General features: G+C 42.0%; 2 protein-coding genes across 5 annotated transcripts in view; both read right to left on the bottom strand.

Moving 5' to 3' along the window:
- BMAL2 (basic helix-loop-helix ARNT like 2) overlaps positions 1-13,949 on the bottom strand; it is a 99,889-nt gene extending 85,940 nt beyond the window's left edge. Inside the window, exon 1 of the mRNA XM_070370055.1 lies at positions 13,717-13,949. Coding sequence (XP_070226156.1) covers positions 13,717-13,793 — 77 coding nt within the window. The 5' untranslated portion in view covers positions 13,794-13,949. The remainder of the gene's footprint in view (positions 1-13,716) is intronic.
- Positions 13,950-21,899: 7,950 nt separating this feature from the next.
- Positions 21,900-24,947, bottom strand: part of STK38L (serine/threonine kinase 38 like) — an 80,758-nt gene continuing 77,710 nt past the window's right edge. For all 4 annotated transcript variants that reach the window (XM_070371238.1, XM_070371239.1, XM_070371240.1 and 1 more), the window contains 2 exons: positions 23,844-23,935; positions 21,900-23,739 (listed from right to left, as the gene is read on the bottom strand). In XM_070371238.1, coding sequence (XP_070227339.1) covers positions 23,612-23,739; positions 23,844-23,935 — 220 coding nt within the window. In that variant the 3' untranslated portion in view covers positions 21,900-23,611. The remainder of the gene's footprint in view (positions 23,740-23,843; positions 23,936-24,947) is intronic.

Here is a 24,947-nt window from a genome sequence, read left to right as displayed (position 1 = left end):
CAGTACATATTCACCAAGCTACTACAAAGCGGACACCATGCTCTAGAGGCTGGGAATACATGGCGACCAGAGACTTATTCCTCATGGAATTGGAAATTTAATCAATCCTGCTGTGTATCCTGGGGTTCAACTGGTATTAACCAGCTTGCATGCTGCTGGTGATGCAGTGAAATGGCGAAAAAGGACAAACTATTGGGGAAAGGTATCATTTATGAATTTCAGTGAATAAAATCTGGTACATGATCTTAAAGTGTTAAGGTATGTAGCCCACTCACTTTCTGGATGACATTCAATGCCTATAGATTTTCACAGTTCCTAAGTTCATTCGTTAATGTGTTGTTTCTCATCTGATGGAGTGGGGAAGTGGGAAATTCTCTTGGCTAATTCTTTATGTACTATTTGATTCAACTATAACAAAGTATTGCCTTTTAAGGTTCTCTTTTGATCTGAGGGAAGAAAAACTTTGTTCACAAAGATAAAAATTATTATAAAGTATTTGGAGAAAACCCTAAAATATAGATATATCTGATTTTCTTAACTTGTAATAAAAGGTTAAGAGGAGGGAAAAGGAACAAAAGAAACCATCTTGTCCAATTCATTCACCTTACAGTGGAGGAAACTGAGGTTCAGAAACAAGACACCTAGCTGTGTGTTACACTACAGTTTCAATAAAAGAAACAGAAACAGGGACTTTCCTGGTCCAGTGGTTAAGAACCTGCCTGCCAATGCAGGGGACATGGGTTCAGTTCCTAGTCAGAGAGGATTCCACATGTCTTGGGGCAGCTCAGACTGTGAGCCACAACTATTGAAGCCTGTGTGCTCTAGAGCCTGTGCTCTGCAACAAAAGAAGCCACTGCAATGAGAAGCCCACGCACCACACCATCTCCACGACTAGAGAAGGCCAGAGTGCAGCAACGAAGACCCAGCACTGCCAAAACTAATTAATTAATTATAAAAGCAAAACAGTACTTAAATACAATAGCCTCTTTTGGAGGAATAGTTCTCATTCATTTCCCACTCAATCACTGCAGAAAAGGTTTTTAAAAACCACAACAGTGCCACTGGGAGAGGAAGTTCTCCCTTCCACAAGCTTTAAGCAAGCAAGGGGAGTTACACCATTGCACCAAAATGTTGGGGAATGCTATAAACACAGTGGGTCTGGATTTCAGGAAGACATCTTCTCCAAAGATGGAGAGTAGAGAGTTACTTTAAGCCTCCAATATGGTCTTCAGAAAAAAAACAAAGATGGATAAGAAGAGATTTTAGGCAGGAATGTCAATTAGGCAGCAACCACGGCAGTGAACCAGACTGAACAGGAGAGACAAAAGCGGGGATGAAGCCACTAGTGAGACCACAGCGGCTGCCACTGTCACCAGCCCCACTTCCACCACCACCAATTAATAATCTTGCACTGAATCCTTACACACCAGGCAGTAATCTTTTTATACCTAATTTTGCACAATCCTCATAACAGCCCTATGGTGAGGGTTTACCATGTGAGGAAACAGGTTCACAGAAATGAAGTCACTTACTGTGATGGTATTTGTGTTAACCTGGCTGGCTACAGTCCTCAGGCACTCAGTTAGATATGAATCTAAGTGTTGCTGTATTTTGTAGCTGTGATTAAATCCCATAATCAGTTGTCCTTAACTGGGGAAACTGTCCTAGATTAGGGTCAGGGTTAGAGTCAGGGCTGGGTTATCTAGAGCAGTAATCCCCAGCCTTTTTGACACCAGGAACCAGTTTCATGGAAGACAATTTTCCATGTACAGGGGGCAGGCATGGTTTGGGCAGTAATGTGATTGATGGGAGCAGCAGGTGAAGCTTCACTCGCTCACCCTAACTCACCTTCTGCTGTGAGTCCTGGTTCTTAACAGACCTCGGACCAGTACCAGTCCACACCCCAGGGGTTAGAGACCCTTGATTTAGAGTTATCCTAGACAATCTGGGTGGAGCTGATTTAATCAGTTGAAAGCCTTAAAAACACAGCTGAAAGTGAAAGCAAAAGTGAAAGTGTTAGTCACTAAGTTGTGTCCATCTCTGCCACCCCACGAACTGTAGCCCGGCAGGCTTCTCTGGCCATGGAATTCTCCAGGTAAGAATACTGGAGTAGCTTGCCATTCCTTTCTCCAGGGGTTCTTCCAGACCCAGGGATTGAGCCTGGGTATCCTGCATTCCTGGTGAATTCTTCCCCACCAGGTTTCCCTAAAGAAGAAGAAACTCCACCTATGGATAGCTGCTTCAGCCTGTGCCTGAGAGCTCCAGCCCACCTTTCCTGATGGCTGGCCCTACGAACTCCAGTCCTGTGGCCTGACCTCGCATTTGCACAAGCCACTTCCTTGTAATAAATCTCTCACTATACATATCCCCTATTGGTTCTGCTCCTCTGGTTGAACCCTGACTGATACACATGCCAAAGATGACATAATTATAAGATGAGAGAGCTCAGATTTTCTCAAAGCCAAAAAAGGCCAATATTCCACACTCCCTCCTCAAAGAAGTTCAATTTTAGACATCAGAACATCGCAGAAATGCCACCTCCTCCAGAGATCTATAGGCTTCCCTGGTGACTCAGACAGTATAGAATCCACCTGCAGTGCAGGAGACTTGGGTTTGATCCCTCGGTTGGGAAGATCCCCTGGAGGAAGAAATAGCAATCCACTCCAGTATTCTTGCCTGGAGAATTCCATGGACAGAGGAGCCCAGTTGGCTACAATCCATGGGCTCACATAGAATCGGAGATGACTGAGCGACTAACATTCACTTTCACTTTCCCAGAGGTCTAGCAGTCATGGCAGACAAAGACAAAAGCTCTGGAGGCCAGTCTGTTTGGGTTCTGATCCTGGTTCAGCTACTTACTATGGAAACTTTACCTTGGGGAAGGTACTTAAAATCTCTGTGTCTCAGTTTCTTCATGAGAAATATGAAACAGAGACTTCCTTGGCAGTCCAATGGTTATGACTCCATGCTTCCAATGCAAGGGGCACAGGTTCCATCCCAGGTTGGGAAACTAAGATCCCATGTGCCATGCTGTGCAGCCAAAAAAAGAAATATGTACATAACCATGCGTAAGATTGATGGCGGGTGGGAATTTGCTGTGTGATGCAGGGAAGTCAATTACGGTGCTCTGTGACCACCTAGAGGGGTGGGATGAGGTGGGAGGTGGGAGGAAGGTTTAAGAGAGAGGAAGCATATGTATACCTATAGCTGATGCATGTTAATGTATAGAAGAAACAACACAATATTGTAAAGCAATTCTCTTCCAATTAAAAATAATTTTTAAAAAAGAAACATGAAACAATAATAGTACCTATTTTATAGATTTGCTGAAGATTTGTGAATTATACCATGTAAAGCATTTAGAGAACTAGCACATAGTAGATGTTAAGAATTATTAACTATTTAGAAGAACCAAAAGGTGAGAATCATCCATGCTAAGCTTTTGAAATGGGGCAAAGAGGGAACAGAAACACCCATGATGACTATAAGGAAATCAGAGTCTTGGGAACCAATTCAGTTGTGATGCAGAATGTAATCAGAGTGATACAAGCACCTAACAATGCTTTCCTGATGATGACTATTCCAGAAAAGGCCAACCTTTCATAGGCATTATAACTTAATCCAGGGATGGGCAAGAGCAAGAAAAAGCAGCTCATCAGAATTTGTTCCACACTGAAACAGAAAATTCCCCTAACTTGGTCCAGGACTGATTGATCTTCAAGAATAAGAAGAATGCAGGGTTCAGCATTTTCAACATTGGCAAGTTTCTTCAAAAGGCACAGAAACAATTTTGATGAGCTATACCCGCATCACTGCTACACAGGCAAATACAATTCTTGCAAGTTATGAGTACACAGAAAACATGATGCAGACTATCATCGTGATCAATACTAGTCAGGCATGACTTGATATGTCAGATTTGATACAGAACCTACAAAAGATATCATGGTTCCTCACCTCTAACGTATCGACAAAATAAGACACCTTCAGTTAACTCTGAGAAAAAGAATTCATCAGTGTTCACAAAAGTATTTATGTATCTTTTCACCCAGTGGTGATTATTCTAGACAGAAGAAAGACCCTTTAAAATGGGGTGAGAGAAGAAGCACTGACTTTGCAATATGAAAATGCTAAGGCCCTACAAACTGAAACACAGTATGAGTTTAAAAAGTAATAAAACCCAACATGACATTAATGACTTTAATATTATTTATGTATTAACATACCATAGTTACAATGATGATCCGAATCCAAAGCTGCCTTCAGGCTCTTCTTCCAAAACAAGCAGCTAACAAAAAATTACTTAAAAACCTCTTGATGAAGAATTTGTCCTAGATGTCTTCTGAAAGTTGAGGTGTGAATTCGAATGTTCTTCTAAGTTCAGGCTGCACAGTTTGTGACCCACATGTCCCAGAAGGAGCAATGGTTACTGCTGAAAGGAACTGACAGGCCAAAAGTGCTAGTTGAACTCAAGTTGAAAGGAAAAGAAAAGAGAATTGTCCTAAAGAAGCCACTAGCCCCAGGATGCGTGGGAAATCGGGTTTGGTCTCTCTTTTCTAGGTCAGTGTTGTTGCCTGGATGACTCATTAGAGAAGAGGTGGCCTCCCTAGAAGGCCATATTGTTTGTCTCCACAGTAGTGCGAGCATGGCCTACCTTTGGGTACCATGTAAGTCAGAGAGGAAATCCGATTCTCTACCCAGGAGGTTGAGGAGAGAAATAAACGTAAAGCTGGCAACCATGTTCAATTTTTCAATCAAAACTGTTTTCTAGATTTTGACAAAACAATTACTAATTGTCACAATCTTCTATTCATTTAAACATATATTGATCTCTGTTCTGTAAAGTGTTCAATTTCAATTCTGCCCATCGTATACTGATCTCTTTTTTACAATCTGTCTATAAAATACCTATACTTTCGTACCATCCAGGCTCAATGACAATCTCTTCTCCCTCTCTTCTCCTCTCCAAAGAAGAAAAGATGAAGAGGTATTTTGATGTACATAAGTGTTTCTGCTTTTGAGTAAATTCTATGCCAGAGATCCTCTGCACTGAGTCTGAATCAACAAACATCTTCTGATGTTATCACACACAGGAGTGCTCTTTTAGGAATGTGTTCAGACGTGCATGGCAATGGAGTCCTTTTGGTTTATAAACCTTCACTGCTTGTTTTGGAAGTCAAGGTTGATAGTTCTGTTCAGTCTTGCACCCTGGGGCTGCATAGGAAGGGTCTGCAGGGAGACCTGGAGCACATGTCCATAAGAGGAGGACATCAGTGGCCATTACACTGGACAGAGGATGGAAGTCCAGAAACCTGCTTCCCAGCAGGCTGCAACAGGAACAAATGAGACAGCACTAGTGATGGTTTTAAGAAGAAAGAATGTGAAATGGATTTAAAGATAGAAGCAGCTACTTTTTTCAGAGAAGAGAGGATGGGCAAAAGTAGTGGCCCAGATGCACCTGGAGGGAAAGCTAAGACCGTATAACTATCATCTGGCAGGAACCAGGACCTCTGATGTTCTTCTTTCTGGTCAGAAATATGCCGCAAGTAACATTTCAGGGTGATACAACTGGTCTCTTGCTGGCCAGGGACCAAAAAGAAGATGCACGGATCTTTCCTTCCAGAGCCTGTAACTCCGGTTTTCCACATTAACTGTCCTGCCGCATCACAGGGTGGGAGGGCAGTGCTGGGCGACATTAACAAGGCAAGGACAGGTCAGTCCTTCCTTTCCCACTTTTCCCAGCCAGACCAGCACCAGTTCTTCCAAGCACATCACTGACGATTTTCCATACACACACATCTAATCTGTTGTGGATGACCCTCTTTGCTGCCTCCACAAGTTATCTACCCTTCAATACTAAACTTGACCCCTTCTCTGAAAGCCAACTCCCCCACAAACTAGATATAATTCTTCCCAAGTGTGGGTGGGGAGGCTCACTCCTAGCAGTTAAACCATAGATTGTGCTAGGTTCTGTCTTTACAACACATATTTGGCTATTTTTCATCTCTCCTTTTATAAGCTCTTTAGTCCTTCTGCTTGTTTCATCTGTTTCTTCATCTCTGTTTGCCTAGAACAGCAATATGTTTTATGAATAAACTAGCCCTGTCAGCACCTTAAACCAACAGTCACTTACAATCAAAAAGCTTGGCTAGGTACTTAATAAGAAGGAAAGTTATGACCAACCTAGACAGCATATTAAAAAGCAGAAACATTACTTTGCCAAAAAAGGTCTGTCTAGTCAAGGCTATGGTTTTTCCAGTGGTCATGTATGGATGTGAAAGTTGGACTGTGAAGAAACCTGAGCACTGAAGAATTGATGCCTTTGAACTGTGGTGTTGGAGAAGACTCTTGAGAGTCCCATGGACTGCAAGGAGATCCAACCAGTCCATTTTAAAGGAGATTAGTCCTGGGTGTTCTTTGGAAGGAATGATGATGCTAAAGCTGAAACTCCAGTACTTTGGCCACCTCATGTGAAGAGTTGACTCGTTGGAAAAGACTCTGATGCTGGGAGGGATTGGGGGCAGGAAGAAAAGGGGATGACAGAGGATGAGATGGCTGGATGGCACCACTAACTCAATGGATTTGAGTTTGAGTGAACTCCAGGAGTTGGTGATGGACAGGGAGGCCTGGCGTGCTGCAATGCATGGAGTCGCAAAGAGTCGTACATGACTGAGCGACTGAACTGAACTGAACTAAGTGCAAGGAGGTGAAGACTGTAAAGATGAGCCAGGTCCAACCCTGCTCTCTCAGGGATGTGCAACCCAAGGATGGAGCTAAGATACATACCTAAATAAGCCATGGCAAGTGGGCACAGGGTTCTCGTAGGCACGCCAAAAACTACAGTGAGGAAATAGAAGGGAAGAATCATTTCCATCAGTGGGTAGGAGAAGTTCTGGGAAGGGTTCATGAGGAGAAGGAAACTCATCTGTTGAAGGTCAGATTTCACTAGCTTGGAATCGTCTCATTTAACTGACACATGACTCTTCAAGTTAGGTAATTTTTTACCTCCATGTTATAGATGAGGAAATTGGGGCTCAGAGAAGTTAAATAATTTGGTCAAGGTCGTAGAGCTAGTGTATTAACTGGCACCCACACTCCCACTCCTGGAGTAGGCAATGGAAACCCACTCCAGTGTTCTTGCCTGGAAAATTCCACGGACAGAAGAATCTGGTGAGCTACAGTCCATGGGGTTGCAAAGAGTTGAACACAACTGAGCACGTACACACACATACTCTGACTGGGTCCAAAGTTCATGCATTTTCCTGCACCAGCTCTTCTGTTCCAGGGGTAGAGGAAACACAGTGACACCGGAGCTTGGCCTTCAAAACTACAGGAGACCCCTTACAGGCCCATCTGGAGGGAGGACAGGGCAGTCTAGGAGCAGCCAACAGCCTGAGGAGAGGCCTGGACCATACATGGGAGGGCAGGCTCCCTCACATAACTGTCTAGGACATGTAAAGGAGAAGCAGTGGAGATGTGCTAAGAAAGCAAGCCAGTGGATGGTCCTCCACTTCCTCTGTGCTATGCTTGGAACAGAGGGCAAAGTGTATTTCTTATCTAAGTGAAAAAAGTAATGGGACTTCCCTTGCAGTCCAGTGGTTAAGACTCTGGGCTTCCACTGAAGGGGCCTGAATTCAATCCTTCATCCAGGAACAACGATCCCACATGCTGTGGAGTAGGGCCAATAACTAAATAAAATTAATTTTAAAATAGCATTTAAAAATTCAATAAAATATTGTACGTAAAACATTTTGAACGTATTGGGAATTGCTGTTTTACAGCAATCATCTTAACCCTCAATTGTAAATCTCCTATAATGCAAACCTGGGCTTCCCTTGTGGCTCAGCTGGTAAAGAATCCACTGACAATGTAGGAGACCTGGGTTGGGAAGATCCCGTGCAGAAGGGAACAGCTAGGAATGGCTACCCACTCCAGTATTCTGGCCTGGAGAATTCCATGGACTGTATAGTCCATGGGGTCGCAAAGAGTCGGACAGGACTGAGCAACTTTCACTTTCACGTCACTATAATAATGCAAACCAGATTGAGTGGAAGAAGGATTCTCTCTATATTTCCTTTTCCTTCAGTCTTCTTTGTTTCTCTCTTTCTGTAAAGATACGATCTAGAGGTTTAAATCATAAGATTAAAAACTAGAGAAACGAAATCCCAGAAATTTACTGAGATAAATGACAAATGACATGCCCACCAATTAAGTATTTTCAAATGAGAATTTTAATATTATACACCTAGACTGATTTAAATATTTTAATTAGTTTCAAAGTATTTTAAGTTTAAAAACTGGGGGTTAGGTAGATGAGACACTTGCCTCTTGCTGGCTCACTGAGACCCTGGTGGTGCTGATGCTGACTAACCACCTGGATGGATGCCAGGCACCGAGGTCTTCAGCTCAAGGCAACTGAAATTAAGGCTGTCGAATGACATCTTATTATCTTGTTTACGATATTCTGAACATTACGCAAAGGAAGAGATTTCAAAAGGATGCTCTAATTAATATTCACCACACAGAAAGAGATCGTGCTTTTCCTTTTTCTATTTGTTTTGGTCTGTGCTGGCGGTTCTTTGTGGTTTTGTCTGGGCTTTTTCTAGTTGTGGAGCACGGGGGCTACTCTTCATTGTGATGTGTGGGCTTCTCACTGTGGAAACTTCCCTTGTTGCAGAGCGCAGGCTCTAGGGTGCACAGGCTTCAATAGTTGTGGCTTGCGAGCCCGAGAGGTCAGACTCGGTATCTGTGGCTCACAGGCGTTAATTGCTCTGTGGCAAGTGAATCTTCTCAGACCAGGGATTGAACCCATGTCTCCTGCATTGGCAGGCGGATTCTTATCCACTGTACCATGAGGGGAAGTCCAGATCACGCTTTTCAGAATCAAGAAGTCTTTCCACAAGGAAAAAAGTATACTGAAATCACTGTTTACTAATATTTTGGCTTTCCAATGGATTTTAAACATTAGATTTCCTTTTTTCCTGGAGTCAAACTCTAATGCGTGGCAGTCCCTACCCTTCCTTCTCCCCTGCACCTCTCCTCACCTCCATCCCTCCTCAGCCCTCCCCCGACCTGCCGCAGGGGCTCAGTTCCTCTCCACTCCCCTTCTCCACCTTCTCCATCCTCCGTCTTCAACAATGTTTCTCCGCAGCTCTTTCCCTCTCTCCTCCTCTCTCTTTACTCCAAACCTCCTCTCTCACTCCTCCACCTTTCTCTCTTTTGCTCTTGCTTTCCTCCCACTAAAACATGCCAAAAGTCATTTTTGGCCCATCTTGGTTTATCTTGAGTAACGCACATCAGACTGAAGGACTAGGACAAGAAGAGTAGTTTATGCACAGTGGACTAGGACGTGACTTTCGATATCTGAGTCACAAAAATGAATTTAAGCCACTACATAATTGCAGAACTACCCCTCAAAAGAGTTGGGTATGATAGCATCACAGGTGAAAACAGGGGATGGTAAAAAGTGGGGGAAGGGAAGGCGAGAAAGTTGCCCCTTGTATGCCTAGACCCAAGACCAAATCTGGCAATCAGCCTTGGGACATGTGCTGCTCTCCCGAGAATGCCTGCTCCCTAACTCCAAGGATTCTGGAATCATTTACCAGAAGGTGCCAGTCACTTGGCATGGCAGCTTGCTTAATCTTGTTGTTTACCATCAACCCATCAAAAACAAGTGAGCAGGCAATCATGTTAGGTACCAGCTGATTTTTGGTGGCCATCTTCAAAACCAGCTCCCTCAATTTTTTCAGCAGTGTAATCAAACCATGGGGATTTTTTTCCATATCACCATTATTAGATTTTTCCCCCCCTTTGGGCTGCACTGCATGACATGTGGGATCTTGGTTCCCAGACCAGGGATTGAACCCAAGCCCCCTGCAGTAGAAACAGAGCCCTAACCACTAACCACTGGTCCACCAGAGAATTCCCTGATTTTCATTTTATTGTGAAGGCCTGATGTCAGTCTGCCTAGGAAAAAGGAATATGGAGGGATTTTGCACCAGGGGGAAAAAAACCTGTGGCCCTGGATTCTGATATAGAGACCTGTTTTGTTTTTTTCCTCCAGGAATGGGAGAAGTTGCAACAATAATTCTCCCTCTTTAGACAGAGTGTCTGGCAGTGAGCACACTGCCCATTAACCATCCAAGCAGACAGGAAAGAAAGAAGAGCAGCCCAGCCAGGAGTCACAGAGCTTAACTTCAGGTTTGTTTGTCAATTTCTGGCTACAGCTTCAGTTTTTTTACCTCATTGATGAAAGGCATATGGTATCACCCACATCACAGGACTGGTATGAGGCTAAGAAATGCCTGGTACATAATAGGAGCTCAATAAACGCTGGCCCTCTGAGGCCCTGTGGAGACTTTGTTCCTTTTACTGAAAAATGATTAATTTTGATCATCCCCAAGTTAACATCTGGTATGCAGCTAAATAGCAATAAATTCTTTGTCCAAAAACTTATCATAAAGACTTACCTGGTATAAGCCATATTTTGAATTAGCAGGTGTATTTTCATACCCCTCTTTTTCAGAAAAGCCCAAATATTTGGCCAATTTTAACGTGAGTGCAACAACACACTTGAGTGCAACAATACTTTCTTAATAGACACGAGATTCATTACTTTCAGAAAGCAAACTGAAGCTGTAAATTAATAACAACTATATTAAGCTAACATTTATGGAGTACTATATATATATATATATATATATATTTAAATACATTTATATCTCAGATGGACTTATTTGCAAAGGAAAGAGTCACAGATGTAGAGAACAAACTTATGTTTACCAAAGGGGTGTGTGCTAAGTTGCTTCAGTCATGTCTGACTCTTTGGGACCCTGTGGACTGTAGCCCACCAGGCTCCTCTGTCCATGTGATTCTCCAGGGAAGTGTACTGGAGTGGACTGCCATGCCCTTCTCCAGGGAATCTTCCTGAAGCAGGGATCGAACTCACATCTCTTTTGTCTCCTGCACTGGCATGTGGACTCTTTACCACTAGCGCCACCTGGAAGCCCAAAGGGGAGTGGAATATACGTGGGAGACTGGGATTGACATACACTACTATGTATAAAACAGAGAACTAATGAGAACCCACTATATAGCACAGGGAACTCTACTCAGTGCTCCGTGGTGACCTAAATGGGAAGGAAATCTGAAAAACAGTGGATATATGCATATGTGTAACTGATTCACTTTTGCTGCTCAGCAGAAACAAACACAGCATTGTAAGGCAACTAGACTCCAATAAAAATGTTTTAAAAACAAAGAAGGAACACAGACCCTGGATAACTTCATAGAGCGAGCCACTCTACTCTCTAGTTAGGCTTTCATGTACATAGAACAATTCTTGTTTAAGTCTCTCTAAAGTCACCTCAACTATATTCTGGCTAATAGAGGAGGGTGTAAGATGTTTCCTAAAGGATAGCATATCTTTAAAAACATCTTCAAGAAAATTAGTTAGCCCAGGGAAGGAGAGGGGTATATTGGTCATGAGGGCCAGTTGCAAAAAGAAGGGTGAGTGGGGCAAAGGAGACTACAGAGCCAGGGCAAAGAGGCAACGGTCCAAGGAGCTCTCAAACAGGAACACAGGCTTGGAGACAGGGAGCTCTGGAAGATGAAAAGGTAGGACTCAGGATGAGGTTGCAAAGACTGGTCAGATGCCCGAAAGACTTGAATGGTGGGTTGAGAACTTTGAACTTTTTTAACATAGGAATGGAGAGCTACTGAAGATCCTATCAAAGGAGGGATAGGATAGTGCCCTGGTGCAAGGACAGAAGGTGGGTGTTCAGGAGGCCCAGTCAAAGGCAGAAGTGAAGCAGCCATCCAAATAAGGGGTGATCAGAGTGTGACCTCCAGCAATGGCAGTGCGGAGAAGATGGGGCAGAATTAAGGTCTGTGTAGTCACCCTAGGGAGCATAGAAGAAGGGGAAGTAAAACAGACTCTCAGACTTCTGGATTAAAGGAGAGGACCACAACTATGGCAGGAGGAAGAGCCATTTGGGATAAGGAGGGAGATGACAGGCTCAGTTTCAGACACACTGAGTGAGACATCACCATTTGTGCCAAAGCATGTCATTAACAGCTATCCCCTGTCTAGAGCTTAAATATGGTATCAGAAACAAGGATGCAGATTCCAGGGAGGGTGGACATTTATGTAGACACCCAGTGTCCACAGACATCAATGGCGCAACATGGGACAGTAAATGCCAGGAGAAAAAAAGGAGAAGGGAAAAGGGAGGTAAACATCAGTCAAAATCACAGGGATGTGAAACACTGATGCTTCTCTCCAGGCTCTTCTTAGGGAAAAAAAAAAAAAAGCAGAGAAACAAACACACACAAGACTTTTTAGGGAGAAATGGTGAACAACAAGGAGCTGAAACTATTACAAAACCTTAAAGCAAAACTTTTGTCCAAAATGACTCTTGTAGCCTCTACGCTAAATTTTATCAGTAATAAAAGCATACCCAAATGAAACAATATATATATATATATTTATATCTCACTTAATTCTAACAATCCTATAAGACAGATACTAAAATTATCCCCACTTTAGGAAAAGACTAATGCTAAGTAACTTAACCCAGGTGACATAGTAAAGGGCAGAGTTCAGTCACAGCCAAAACAGGATTTCTGGGCTTAAAATGATGAATACTACCTTCTCTTTTCAAACCAGTGCCTTCTCACATCTTCACATAGACCAGAAAGATTTCAAATATTCAAATGATAGAATTTCAGAAACCTCTCCATGATCTAAATCCCCTATTAGATTTTCAAAAGACCTCTTCTCATTGCTGTATTTCCCAGAAGAATCTAAACGCATCACAATATTCTAAAAGGAAAGGGGAGATTTAACAAACTGCTTCCCTGAACTTCTCTCTGCCAGTCTTTTAGTTATTTACATGTTTTTTTCCTGCCTCCTGTCCGTCTTAAGTAACAAATACTTTATGATCAGTCCATAATTATAAGAAGTCATATGAGAGACCAGAGAATGTCGCCAGAGAACACTAGAGAAAGGAAAAAGACGTAGCAACGCTTCCAACTCAATTTACATAAACTCCAAAATAATATAAAACGAAACAAATTCCACGGATGACTTTCCTAGTGCTGAAATGGCACAAGAGCCGCCTCTCGCTGACAGAGGACTGTTGCGGTGCAATCTGTGGTTTTCAAGAATAAGAAATGTGGGGGACCTGCCTCCCCGCGCTTGCCTGCCAGATCCACCGCTGGGCAGGTTTTAAAGAACGGAATAGAAGTGAGAATTTCCAGTTCAGAGGGGAGAGGATCGCAGAGCTCGAGCTCCTTCAACGGCTAATAGCAAATGGTTTATGAAGGGGAAAAACGAAATCTAAGAAGTCTGCGCAGCAATCCTTGCCGACTGAGAAGTGGGCGCCCAGCGAGATCGCTGGGTGGACGGTCCCTTGCCAGCTCATCTTCGCTGAAACGTCCGACCCGGGGCCCCGAAATGGGGCTGCGGGCAGTTCGAAAGCCGGCAGCGATCGCTGGCGTCAACCCCCACCTCCCGCTCCGGGCGAGGATGCTCTGGGCGCCGAGCAGCACCTGTGCCGCAAGGGAAGACCTCGGCCCCCAAGCCCGCCGAAGTGATGCGAGGTCGGAGGAGAGCCCCAGACAAAGTGAGCCCACCTGGCCTCGCGCACCGGCCGCTCGATCCAGGCAGGCCCGGGCGCCACTCCCGCAGCCGGAGCCCCTCGCCCGCAACCTCACCTCTCGCCGCCGCCTCCGCTTCTGTCGCCATCGCAGAAGCCACCCGGCCGGCTCCGCAGCCCCGGGGCCCGCAGCATGGAGAGCCCCGAGCCAGCGCTGAGCCAGCCCAGGCGGCCGCCCCGGGGCAGGGCGCAGGCACCCGCGGGGCTCTGCCCGATGCAACGGTGGCCCCACTGCAGCTCGGGGTTCAGGAGCTTGCGGCCGGGGGCTCGCCCGCCCGGGGGTCTAGTCGCCGCGGGGCCGGGGGCGGGAGAAAGGGACCGCGCGGGGCGGAGTCACGGCAGCCCCGCCCGCCGACCCCGGCGGAGGGAGGCGAAGTGCGGGGAGGCCAGCAGAGCAGCGCCTGGAGCCTCGCTGGAAACGTGCCTGTCTAAAGCAGGTTTCCCCCATCACTTCCAGATTCGTTGTCTGGTGTTCTGCAGTGTGGAGTTGTTCCCCTTGTGTGTGTGTGGCGGAGGGGGGGGGGGAGCCGTGGGGGGAGATTGTTGTTCAGTCTCTAACTCATGTCCGACCCTTTGCGACCCATGGACTGCACCACGCCGGGCTTCCCTGTCCGTCACCAACTCCCGGAGCTTGCTCAAACTCATATCCATTGAGTCGGTGATGCCATCCAACCATCTCATCCTCTGTCGTCCCCTTCTCCTCCTGCCCTCAGTCTTTCCCAGCATCAGGGTCTTTTCCAATGAGTCGGCTCTTCGCATCAAGTAGCCAAAGTATTGGAGCTCGATCATCAGTCCTTCCAATGAATATTCAGGGTTGATTTCCTTTAGGATTGGCTAGTTTGATCTCCTTGAAGTCCCAGGAACTCTCAAGTCTTCTCCAGCACCACAGTTTCAAAGCATCAGTTCTTCAGCGCTCAGCCTTCTTTATGGTCCAACATTCACATCACCAAAGAAGCTGTTTGGGGTCCTGAGACAGTTGGGTAAATCCAGAAGCAAGATTCTTTGGGGACCACTTGTCAGCCCCTCATCATACGCGGAGTACGCTGGTTCGCTCCCCGCCCATAGGACTCTAGGGTTCCTTGGTCACAGTTTGTCTTGTAGTGGAGGGAAGGAACAGCAGAGAAAACACCAAAGCTCTGCATCAACCAGCCTAAAACTAATACTTTTCCTTCAGGACTCTCCATTACAGCGTCGTAACTAGCTGCTTTGTGTGTCCTGAGAGCTACTTAGGACGAGGGAGTTGGACGCGTGTTCCCAACGGAAGTAGGCAGACGCAGAGAGACTGATGTAGCCTTAAGTGGGTCCCGGATTTTATCCTGCTGGAGGTGGCAAGAGATGCTGCCCTGGATAACACACAAGGAGACACATCCCTAACCAAAAACCGTTGTTGAGACATCCCAGTCCTGACTTTGACTTGGAACACCACCCGAAGTCCACCGACACCAAAGTCCCCCGACACCAACGTGTGCTGTCGGCTCAGAAAGAAAAATTCCGCAGACAGCCTGATAGACACTCTTAAGATCTGGTCTAGGTTTCCCTGAACATGCTCAAACCCTGGCTTTCCAGACAAGTGTACACTGTTTTGAGGTGGTTTACCAAGACTTGGGGGCAGGAGGGGTACTCTTAGATTGCACATGTGTTCAATGCCACTTTGATGGGTAAGTGGAATTTCTAGGATTCTGGGCAAAAAGTACAGGGGCTTCCCTGGCGGCTCAGTGGTAAAGAATCTGCTTGCAATTTGGGAGACGCACATTGGATCCCCGGATTTGGAAGATCCCTTGGAGAAGGAAATGGCAACCCATTCCAGTATTCTAGCCCGGGAAATCCCATGGACAGAGGAGTGCACAGGCTTCAGTCCATGGTGTCGCAAAGAACTGGACACAGCTTAGCGACTGAGCTGGGACGGACAAGCTACAAACACGCTGTCTTGCTTACAAAGTGTTTTTCCCTTTATCATCTCAGGTGAGCCTTATAACAACCTTTATGAGGTGGTTGAACACTTATAATTCTTGTCTTCTCAGTAGGCAAACAGAGGTTCAGAGATGAGTGTTTTGGCCAGAATCATTCAATATACAGTAGAAGCCAGATGGTGAAAGTCAGATCTCCTCAGGAGTTCATACGTGATATGATAAGCTTGCTGGTGAATCATCACAGTCCTCATGTCTTAGAAATGATGATTCACTTCCACCAAAAGCCTGAGAGCAAAAGCCAGGAATCTGGTACCTAAATGTGATGTGTAACACACAAAGAGCAGACACACAGGACTCCTTGGGGCAAATCATTCTCATAGTTTAATGTGTGTTTCCCCAGTTGTTCAAATTTAAATTCTGCTTTCAACTTTTTCCTTAAACTCTGGAGCTTTACTTCCTAAGATTTTTTTTTTTTTTAGAGTGGTTATACTATACCTCCTAGGATAAGGCAGAGATAATCACACAATATCTTGACAGATGGATAGGAAATTCATCTCTCCTTTCTTACTAGTGGTCTTTTCATATTTTCTCCTTGAGCAAAATGTAAGAAGGTGATTTGAAACAGAACTTGCAGAGTGGATGGTATAGTTCCTTCCGGCCAATGTGGTTTCCTTCCCCAAAGCCCAGGAAAAACTTTGCTTTCAGGAACCATTGCTAATCTTAGGGGGAATTTAGTTTGTTCATTAATTTCCTTCACTGCCAAATACTCAAGCAAGAACAAGACTGACATTAGGAACCACTGCCTAGCACACTATAAATTCCTATTCTTGTCAACCTCCTGTTGGGGTTGTAACAGTGCAATTTTGTTTGGAGGACCCTTTAAGTTCACATATATATTTCAGTTGGTCCAGAACAACAATAACAAAAATCACCTGTTTCGGATTATAGTTAAATTGAAGACCCCCATCTCCAGTGATGTATAAAAATAAATACACATTAATAAGCTCCTAAGTGACTGAGGAAATAATTATTAATATTTAAAACTACTCTTTCTTCCCCATCACTCCTCCACCCCTGACGTTCCATGGAGGGTGAATTCTGGGGAAGGTTCCTGGATTTGCTGAGCAGGTTGATGAGTGGGAATGCAGTTAGGAGAAACAGGGGGGCACAAACGTGTTTTGAGAGATAGGTGTCTCATGGGCTTCTGGAATGGGAGAAAGCAGCTTGAGCTTGGCCCATGGAGGTGAGACGCAGAGAAGGTAATTGCAGGAGGGTATACTCATGAGAAAGAGCAGAAGTGGTGGTGGCAGCGGCTACTGGGAGTGGAAATTTGAGAGTATTTTTAAAGGTATTTAGGAAGCTTCATTGTGTAATGCAAACCCTCTTATATTATTTCCCTGGAAAATAACAACTTTAGCAAAGGCTATAGTTCATTTCAATGCTTTTGGAGTTGATTTATGTATTTACTAAACATGAAAACATTTTGAGATTGGCCTTAGAGGGGGAGTAGGGCTGCTCATAAAATGCAGTTATTCATTTGTTCACAAATGCTTGTAGAGTGTCTACACTGTGCCAGGCATGGCTATTAAGCACTGACTGCCGTACATCACCAACTGGACATCCATTACTTCATATAGATGTTTTCATAACAGTCAGTGAGGCAGGTATTATTTCATTTTAGAAAAGTCCAACCAGTGTCCTTTTTCCTTTAGCTCAGTAGTTTCTGAGCTCAGTAGCTCAGAATTGAGACTGTGCAGAAGTTCAGAACACCCCAGAAACTCTGACTTAGTAAGTCTGGGGTGAGACACACTAAATCTTTATCCAAACAAGTATCCTAGTTGAGTCTGAAATAGTTGCACCAAGTACTCTATTTCAGGAAATATTGCTTCAACTAGCCAAAAATGAATTTTCTTAAGCCTAGGTTGTTGCAAAGGAGAAGTTGTGTGTGTGTGTGTGTGTATTTCTATAAGCCAGAGGACAGAAGTAGCAATAAACTAAAATTCCAAGACAAATACAGGGAGAACAAAACTTAGAACAAGAGGGAATAGTTTACAGACATCTCTTTATATATGGAGCTACTGCCTCTTTTTTCCTTAGAGAGTATGTATTTGTATATGTAAGTGTCAAAAGCTGAAGTAATTTTTACTTTTGGACGTTTTGGACAGTCTTACAACATGTATGGTACCCTAGACCCTCCTCAGTCCTCTACTATATAGACCCATACTGGAGGATTTTTCAAGTTTTGTCCATGATTAACTTACCTAAGAGGACAGGAAAGGCAAACGACAATCTCCCTTTCCTGTTATGTATTTCTCCCTTTGGCAGAGACTTATAAGTCATCTCAACATTTAAGGATTTGCTAAGGAATGCTTTAGAATGAACAGTAATAAACTTTGTAATGGTTTTTAGCACAACCTCCGGAGAAATGTTTTGATTTCTACTAATCACAGCCTATCTTCTCAAGTTAGACAAAGCAGTTGAGCCACTAGTGATGAGGCCAGTCATTAGGCCCACCCTTGCCTGGATCTTGAGAGGAAGTAAGTAGATGAGGATCCCTGTGACTGGTATAACAGCTTTGTGGGAGATGGACCCGTGAGACGAATGGCAGCTGGAAGCCTTGGCAGTAGCACTAAAAAGACCAAACCCTGGTCACTGGGCCAAACATCCATTGTTTGTATGATGTCCAGAGACCACCCCTACTCCTGCTTCTCTGGACAAGCAACCTAGGCTCCCAGTAGCTGAGCTATGGTCTAGCACAGTGGTCCTCAGTACTCCTATTTCACATGCGTCAGAAAAGGTGTTAATGGATCAGCCCTTCAGTTCATATGTAGGCAATGGCAGAATCAGTAACAAAACCCAAGTGCAGTGGCTTCAGTAAGAACCATTGGTATAAACCAGTGTGGCACCCTTTTAATTATCTTGGGGGTTAACTCCAATTTGGTTCTGGTGTCAGGTGGCCATGTGCTTTAGGGGAGCCTCAATGGCAACCCACTCCAGTACTCTTGCCGGGAAAATGCCATGGACGGAGGAGCCTGATGGGCTGCAGTCCAAGGGGTCTCGAAGAGTCAGACACGACTGAGCGACTTCACTTTCACTTTTCAGTTTCATGCATTGGAGAAGGAAATGGCAACCCACTCCAGATGTTCTTGCCTAGAGAATCCCAGGGATGGGGGAGCCTCGTGGGCTGCGGTCTATGGGGTTGCACAGAGTTGGACACGACTGAAGCGACTTAGCAGCAGCACTCTGTACCAAGGATGTGAAGCCTGCTTAGTTTAAATCAATCAACAGACCAGGTACTATTGTAGGAATGGATGGATGGCATAATCAAGGCCAACAAAGTAGGGTTGGAGGGCAGGGTTCTTTGCTTAGAATGCTTCTGGAAAAGATTTTCCTTACTCTTAAAAAGAGGATGAACAATCTCCTTTTTAAAGACTTGTATGACAATTTGATGCTTAGAGTCCCTGTAGCCATCCAGCCCTCTGAGAAAACAAGCCCAAGGACATCCAACACTCTGCTGATGACAATGTAGAAAACTAGAAAGAATCTGTTCTTGAAGACATTTTTGAGATGCTAAATTTACTCTGGAAGGTCCCTATCTTGTGTCTTAGTTTTACACAAGATACTCATTTTCCTTATTTTTGCATTTTTACTTGCATCTTATACTTGCAGTCAAAAGAACCCAAAATACCAACTTGGTCACTGGCTTCCCATGTGTTTTTCTGAGGTCTAGAAACATATCAGATAATTTGTTAAGGAAGTGTGCTCTGTTATCTGGGGAATGGAAGGAGCCCCAGACTTGGTTCAAGAGCAATCTATTACCTAAGTTTGGGTAATTCACACTCAGTTTCATGTTTATCATCTGTAAAATATTATGTTTCTTTCACAGAGTAGTAGAAAAGACCAAAATGAGTAAGCTAAGTGAAAGCATTTTATAAAGCAAAATATAAGTTCTTTTAACAAGATGCTTTTGAAAGATAAATGTAGAATATCAAAATTTGCTCTGAATTCCAAATTTTAATATTCAGTATTTTTACCATTTTAACAATAGCATTACTAAAATGATGTCAGTCAGGGCATAGCTGGAAGCACAGCTAGGATGAACAGGATTCTGACTGGCTCTCTCTGAGACTGGCAGAAACAGTGTCATGATCACTGATCGGTGTCTCCAGTGGGATAGACGAAGTAGTACCTGGGTACCCTGGGCACTTATATCCCTAGTTTCCATTGCTATTTTGAGGCATATTTTCATTTCTACCTGCTAATTGATTTTGGCCTAGTGGAGTAGCTGCATATAAACCTGTACAACTATCTTGAGTGTTTAAACATAAGAAAATTGAAACTTAAAATATTTATCCAATATGTTGTTCTTGATGTGATCTTTAAGGGTAAAAGTTGGATCCCTTTACAAAGCAGGCTTTCTTGAGGTTTGGGTAACATCTATGTCAAAATTCAAAAATATAATCAAAAAACCTCACCAACAAAAATATTGTAAACATACTTTTTATTCTTTTCTTACCTTCAATGAAAAGTGCATGATGCCACCAAAACATTTTTTTGAAACTCAGTAACTGAACACAGAACTCAATAGCCTGGTTTTTATTTTCCAGACAACTGCTGAATAATTTATATTGCTTTAAAAATAACTAACATCTATCTTTATTACTTCAGTCCTTTTAAAAGTAGCAATATTACTCTCATTTTTTCATAAAAATCTAAAATATCTCTAGTAGTCCTAAGTGTACTGTATTTATATTTGTTCCAAGTGTTTGTTTCATTAAAATGTTCCAGAGATAAGTGCACTTCTATAGAGAAAACAAAATTTAAATAAAGACAAGGGGAATATTCATGGTTGTAGCAAAATAGTTATTTTGAATGTTCTGACTCTTAGCAATTCAGAGAGAAAATAGAATGTGTTTTGTAGGCAGGGACCTCTCTACTGATTAAAATTTCAATCCATTTCTTTGTAGATCATTGATAGATAGATAGCTGTTTCTCCTACCAGTAGATACTGCTGGGTTGATTGTCTAAAGGTTTTCTACAATAAAACACCAAAAATAAATGTACTTTAAAATATTGTAAGATTTACAGATCTACACAAAGATAACAGGTGTTTAAAAAAAACAGAAAAAGTATATTATTACAGAAATAAATGAAACCCTATCTTAACCCTAAGCAACCAGTTTTGAATATTCCATACTTGTTATTTTCCATTCAACTAATAGCTTATTAAATCAGATATATATTCCATTCAGTAAAGGTTGATAAGAAATTTCCTATTCTCAGATAGCACTACGCTTCAATAAATTTAAACATTTAAAGCCATGTAAATAAGAAAAGCATAAAAGAAAAAACATAACTTGCTTTAATACAAAGGTTTTTTAATAAAAAAAGTCAAAGTCTACATTAAATCAGGAAATCAACAAATCTGAATTATACAAGCTTTCTATATACTTAGAAAAACCAAAAACACACAGTTTATAACAAAACTCTTTAATTCAAAATAGAGTCTAATTTAAAGAAAATGTCATTATGCTCTGTTGATTAGATAGGGTTTTGTCATTTAAATTAAATGGTTCACCTGAAACATGGGAAGTATATAATAAGAGAAAATTCAAGCTCAAGGGTACTTTGCAAATTATCTAATTTGCTTTATGAATCAAATTCTTAGCTTCCAAAGGGCAGACACAGTCTTTAATTGCTTTTAGATAGGCACTTAAGAAATGCTTTTGATGAGGAGGAAACCCCAAAGATTATGAATCACTCAACTCCAGGGAAAAATGAGTATCTTAACAAGGTAAACTTTTCATAACTGCCCTTCTGCTGCCAAGAAACCATAACTATCCCCAAGTTCTTCCTATTAATAAGAATGAAGGAAATGGAAACTAAAATGCTCTATTCTTATTCAGTTAAAAGGTAAACTTAGGTAATTCAGCTCCTTTATATCAATCTCTCTCTCTCTCACTTGAATTAATGAAATTTTTTAATACTAGAATAGTTACCATAGTAGAACCAGAGTATGTTGCAATTTCCTTGTATCTTACCCATTCACACTAGCAAAACATCCTTTTTAAAAAAACAGTGGGGAGTGGGGGGAATGAGAAAAATTTCATAAAACTAAATGTAAGTTAGAGAGTTTTTAAAATTAGAGGCAGTTGTAATTAGAAAAACCAGAGCTAGGCAAAAGGAGACAACCCCAAAATTTTAATAGTTCTCTCTCCTAAATACTTGGTCACATGTTCCAGATAAGAAAAATGGAGATGAACTATTAGGTGAACACATAATAAGTATCAAACAAATACTAGGAGGGAAAGGGGAGGAAGGAAGGAAGGAAGGTGGGGGAGGGAAAGGAAGGAAAGGGAAGGGGAGAACAGGGCAGGAAGAAAAAAAGAATAGAATGGCCTTATTGAAACACCATGGAGCTCCCTAGAAAGCAGGAACATTTATAAAAGCTTTTGTAGATCTGCATAATAGTCCTATGCAATTCTTCCCCACTAGAAGAACATCTATACAAATAAATTATCATTTTAGATTCTGATCACAGATCATTCATAACAGTAATAACTGTTGTATCTAAAAAAGAAATTCTACTAGTTAACAGTTAAGACAAACATTAGGCCATTCTTTGATAAATTAATACTCCTCCGCTATTACTGATGAAGCCAAAACCTCAGAGAGTCATTTTTAAATGAAAATGTTGAGCTGGAAAAGACTATCGCATTCTTGGGGGATTTGCTGCTGACATCACCTCCCCCATCCTCTAATCACAAGCCCCCTGGCCTGCATTTATTTCCTTAATTCCCTTTACAGTAACCACAGTGATGGAGCTAAACATGAACAGTAGTGCCCTTGAATGAGCTAGCCTCCATCAAAGATCTGAAGACAGCATTCCCGCAGGACAGTAAAATCCCCCACAGCTGCGAACATCCACTCTGTTCAGGATCTTTGGTACATTTGGAGTATAAGAAAATAATGGCACAATAATACAAGTACTATCAAAGGAAAATTTTTCATCAAAACAAATAAAAGTTAACCAGCCATGATATGTAACAACTTTCTAGAAAACCAAAGTAAATAGCTCTTTGTTCTCTACAAGTTCATTTACATGATCAGAAGTTTGACGTTTAAAAAAATAGTTTAATAAAAATACACTAGTAGTTCTACAAGCAGCCTTCATGGTCATTTCTTCAATTCAACTCACCATAATCAAATTAAAATAATGCCATGTCCTCTTATTAAGAAAGAAGTCCTCTTGTCACAAGAAAAGCAACTTTACATTTTATATGATACAGTACATCTCCCTATGAGTATACAGAATACATGTATAAAGGTCATCAGTATTTCTGAATGCAAAGTAAATATATTAGTGGAGTGCTTGAGTGAAGCTGTTCAACTTCCTCCTTATTCAAAACTCGTTACTCCCTACTGTGGAGTTTGTGTAATAACATGATGATAAACTTTATTTTTTAAATAACCCAGTGTATTTCCTTTTTAAAATGCCTTAAAACCATTACAGAAATTGTCTTCATATATATTCTATAGATGTCCAAACCAATAGGGCAAGTGTTCTAATACCAGCTATGGAAGATGGCTTTTATTGATTATCTAGACCCATAAGGTGTGCAGTAAAACAGCCAATACTGCAGTGTTACCTACAGGTTAGCCTATGTTGCTTTACATGATATGTGTTTCTCCTGAATTGATTAGAGGTGTTACAGTACAAAGCCACGGCACACACAGGCGGAATGGACCTTAATACGCGTGTAGGCAGTGCAGTTAGAAAGGGATGTACATTTCTTTTATTCCAGTACCTTCATATAATAAAGTTAACAAAAATAATATTAAAAAAAGAAAAAAAGCCAGCTGGCACTGCCAACCAATTCCTGTAGTAGTCTTCGAAATCCTAATCCTGTAGAATTTCCTCTTGTAGTCAGAAGCACCACCGTCGTCAGGAGTATTTCCGTGTACTGTTTGTTACCTACGCCAAGCAAGCCTGGTGATGCGGCTACCTGAGTTCTCTTGGTTGTGAGCCAACGTGGTCTTCGCTCATAATTTCCCAGCCTTCATGTAGGTGGGGATAGAGCCACGCTGAGTCAACCCTTCGAACCTCTTATAGGTATAATTGAGGAAAACCCAGTCTTTGGATTTGTAGTCCGGTTCCGTGGTGTTTGGCACTGGAAAGATAGAAAAATTAACCAAGACCAAAGGAATTTCATTAATGAAATATGTTATCACTTTCATAGTCTTTTAAATGTGGTTAACTGTGAGACTGTCTTACCTGGTTGTAAAATATCAGATTCAGGAAAGTCATCGAAATTTGACGTATCATCAATGCTTTTGATTTCTATAGGGATTGCTGCTGGCCTTTCCCTGTAAAATAGTATTGAGTAACCATGGTTAAGTTTTCTTGAATTCAGTTTTCCAAAGCTTAATTCTACTTGCAAAGTCTGCATGCTGTTCTATAGATATTAGAAGAGACAAGGAAATTTATTATGGATCTGAAATTTCTGAAGTTAAGTGGATTTCATAGCTGAGTAGAATTTTCTTATTAAAATATTATCATTTACTTGGAATTTTTATTTGTTTATACCAAGACTTTCTCATGCTGTTTCTTTTTTTAAAGAGGAAAAACAATAGTTAATGAAAGGGAAAGGAGAACAGAGAATTTTATTTAAAAAATTTTATCATTCTATAAAGTACCCTCAACATTGTGGGGACCAGAATCCAACCTAATTAATTTAGAAATAGAATTCTTCTAGTAGAGGATCCACCACTTCATAAGTCAAGTCATTTAGGAAAATAAGGGGCTCAAACGGTGAAGGGACTACATGTTTGTGATGAAATCTGAACCCAAAAACTTCTCAGTCATATAAATTTTAAGGGAACTGGGGGCATTAGGTTAAAAAAAATAATAAGTCATGAAAATGTTTTTTTATCATGCTAAATAATAGAAGCAATAAAAATTGATGAATTTCCTAAACTATTTTTAGCAGGATAAATAGTTTAGGAAATTCATCAATTTTTATTGCTTCTATTTTTTCAGCAAGTACTTAATGATCAATTAGGTGATAAGTGTACAAAATTTTGTAAAAACACATTTATATTTTCCCCAGAATTATTCTAACCTATTTACACTTAATGTACTAACTTAATAAATTTATATTAGTTTAGTGTAAAAACGTATAAACTCTGGTGCCCTGAGATCTAATCTCTAGTAATTATCAGAATGACCTTAGACATTGTGACTCTTCCCTCATGTAAAACCAGGAGACTGGACTGGTAGTCTATAAGCATTCTTTCAACCGTAACAGGGGGAATCATGTGATAGTTCTGCTCAATGAGATGACACACGGACAGTAAAATGCAGTGTAGCGGTTTAGAG

Source organism: Bos mutus, chromosome 5, assembly GCF_027580195.1.
Source record: "Bos mutus isolate GX-2022 chromosome 5, NWIPB_WYAK_1.1, whole genome shotgun sequence".
NCBI classification, from domain to species: domain Eukaryota; kingdom Metazoa; phylum Chordata; class Mammalia; order Artiodactyla; family Bovidae; genus Bos; species Bos mutus.
Note: the sequence above shows the minus strand (reverse complement) of the source record. Positions and strands in the feature narration are given on the sequence as shown.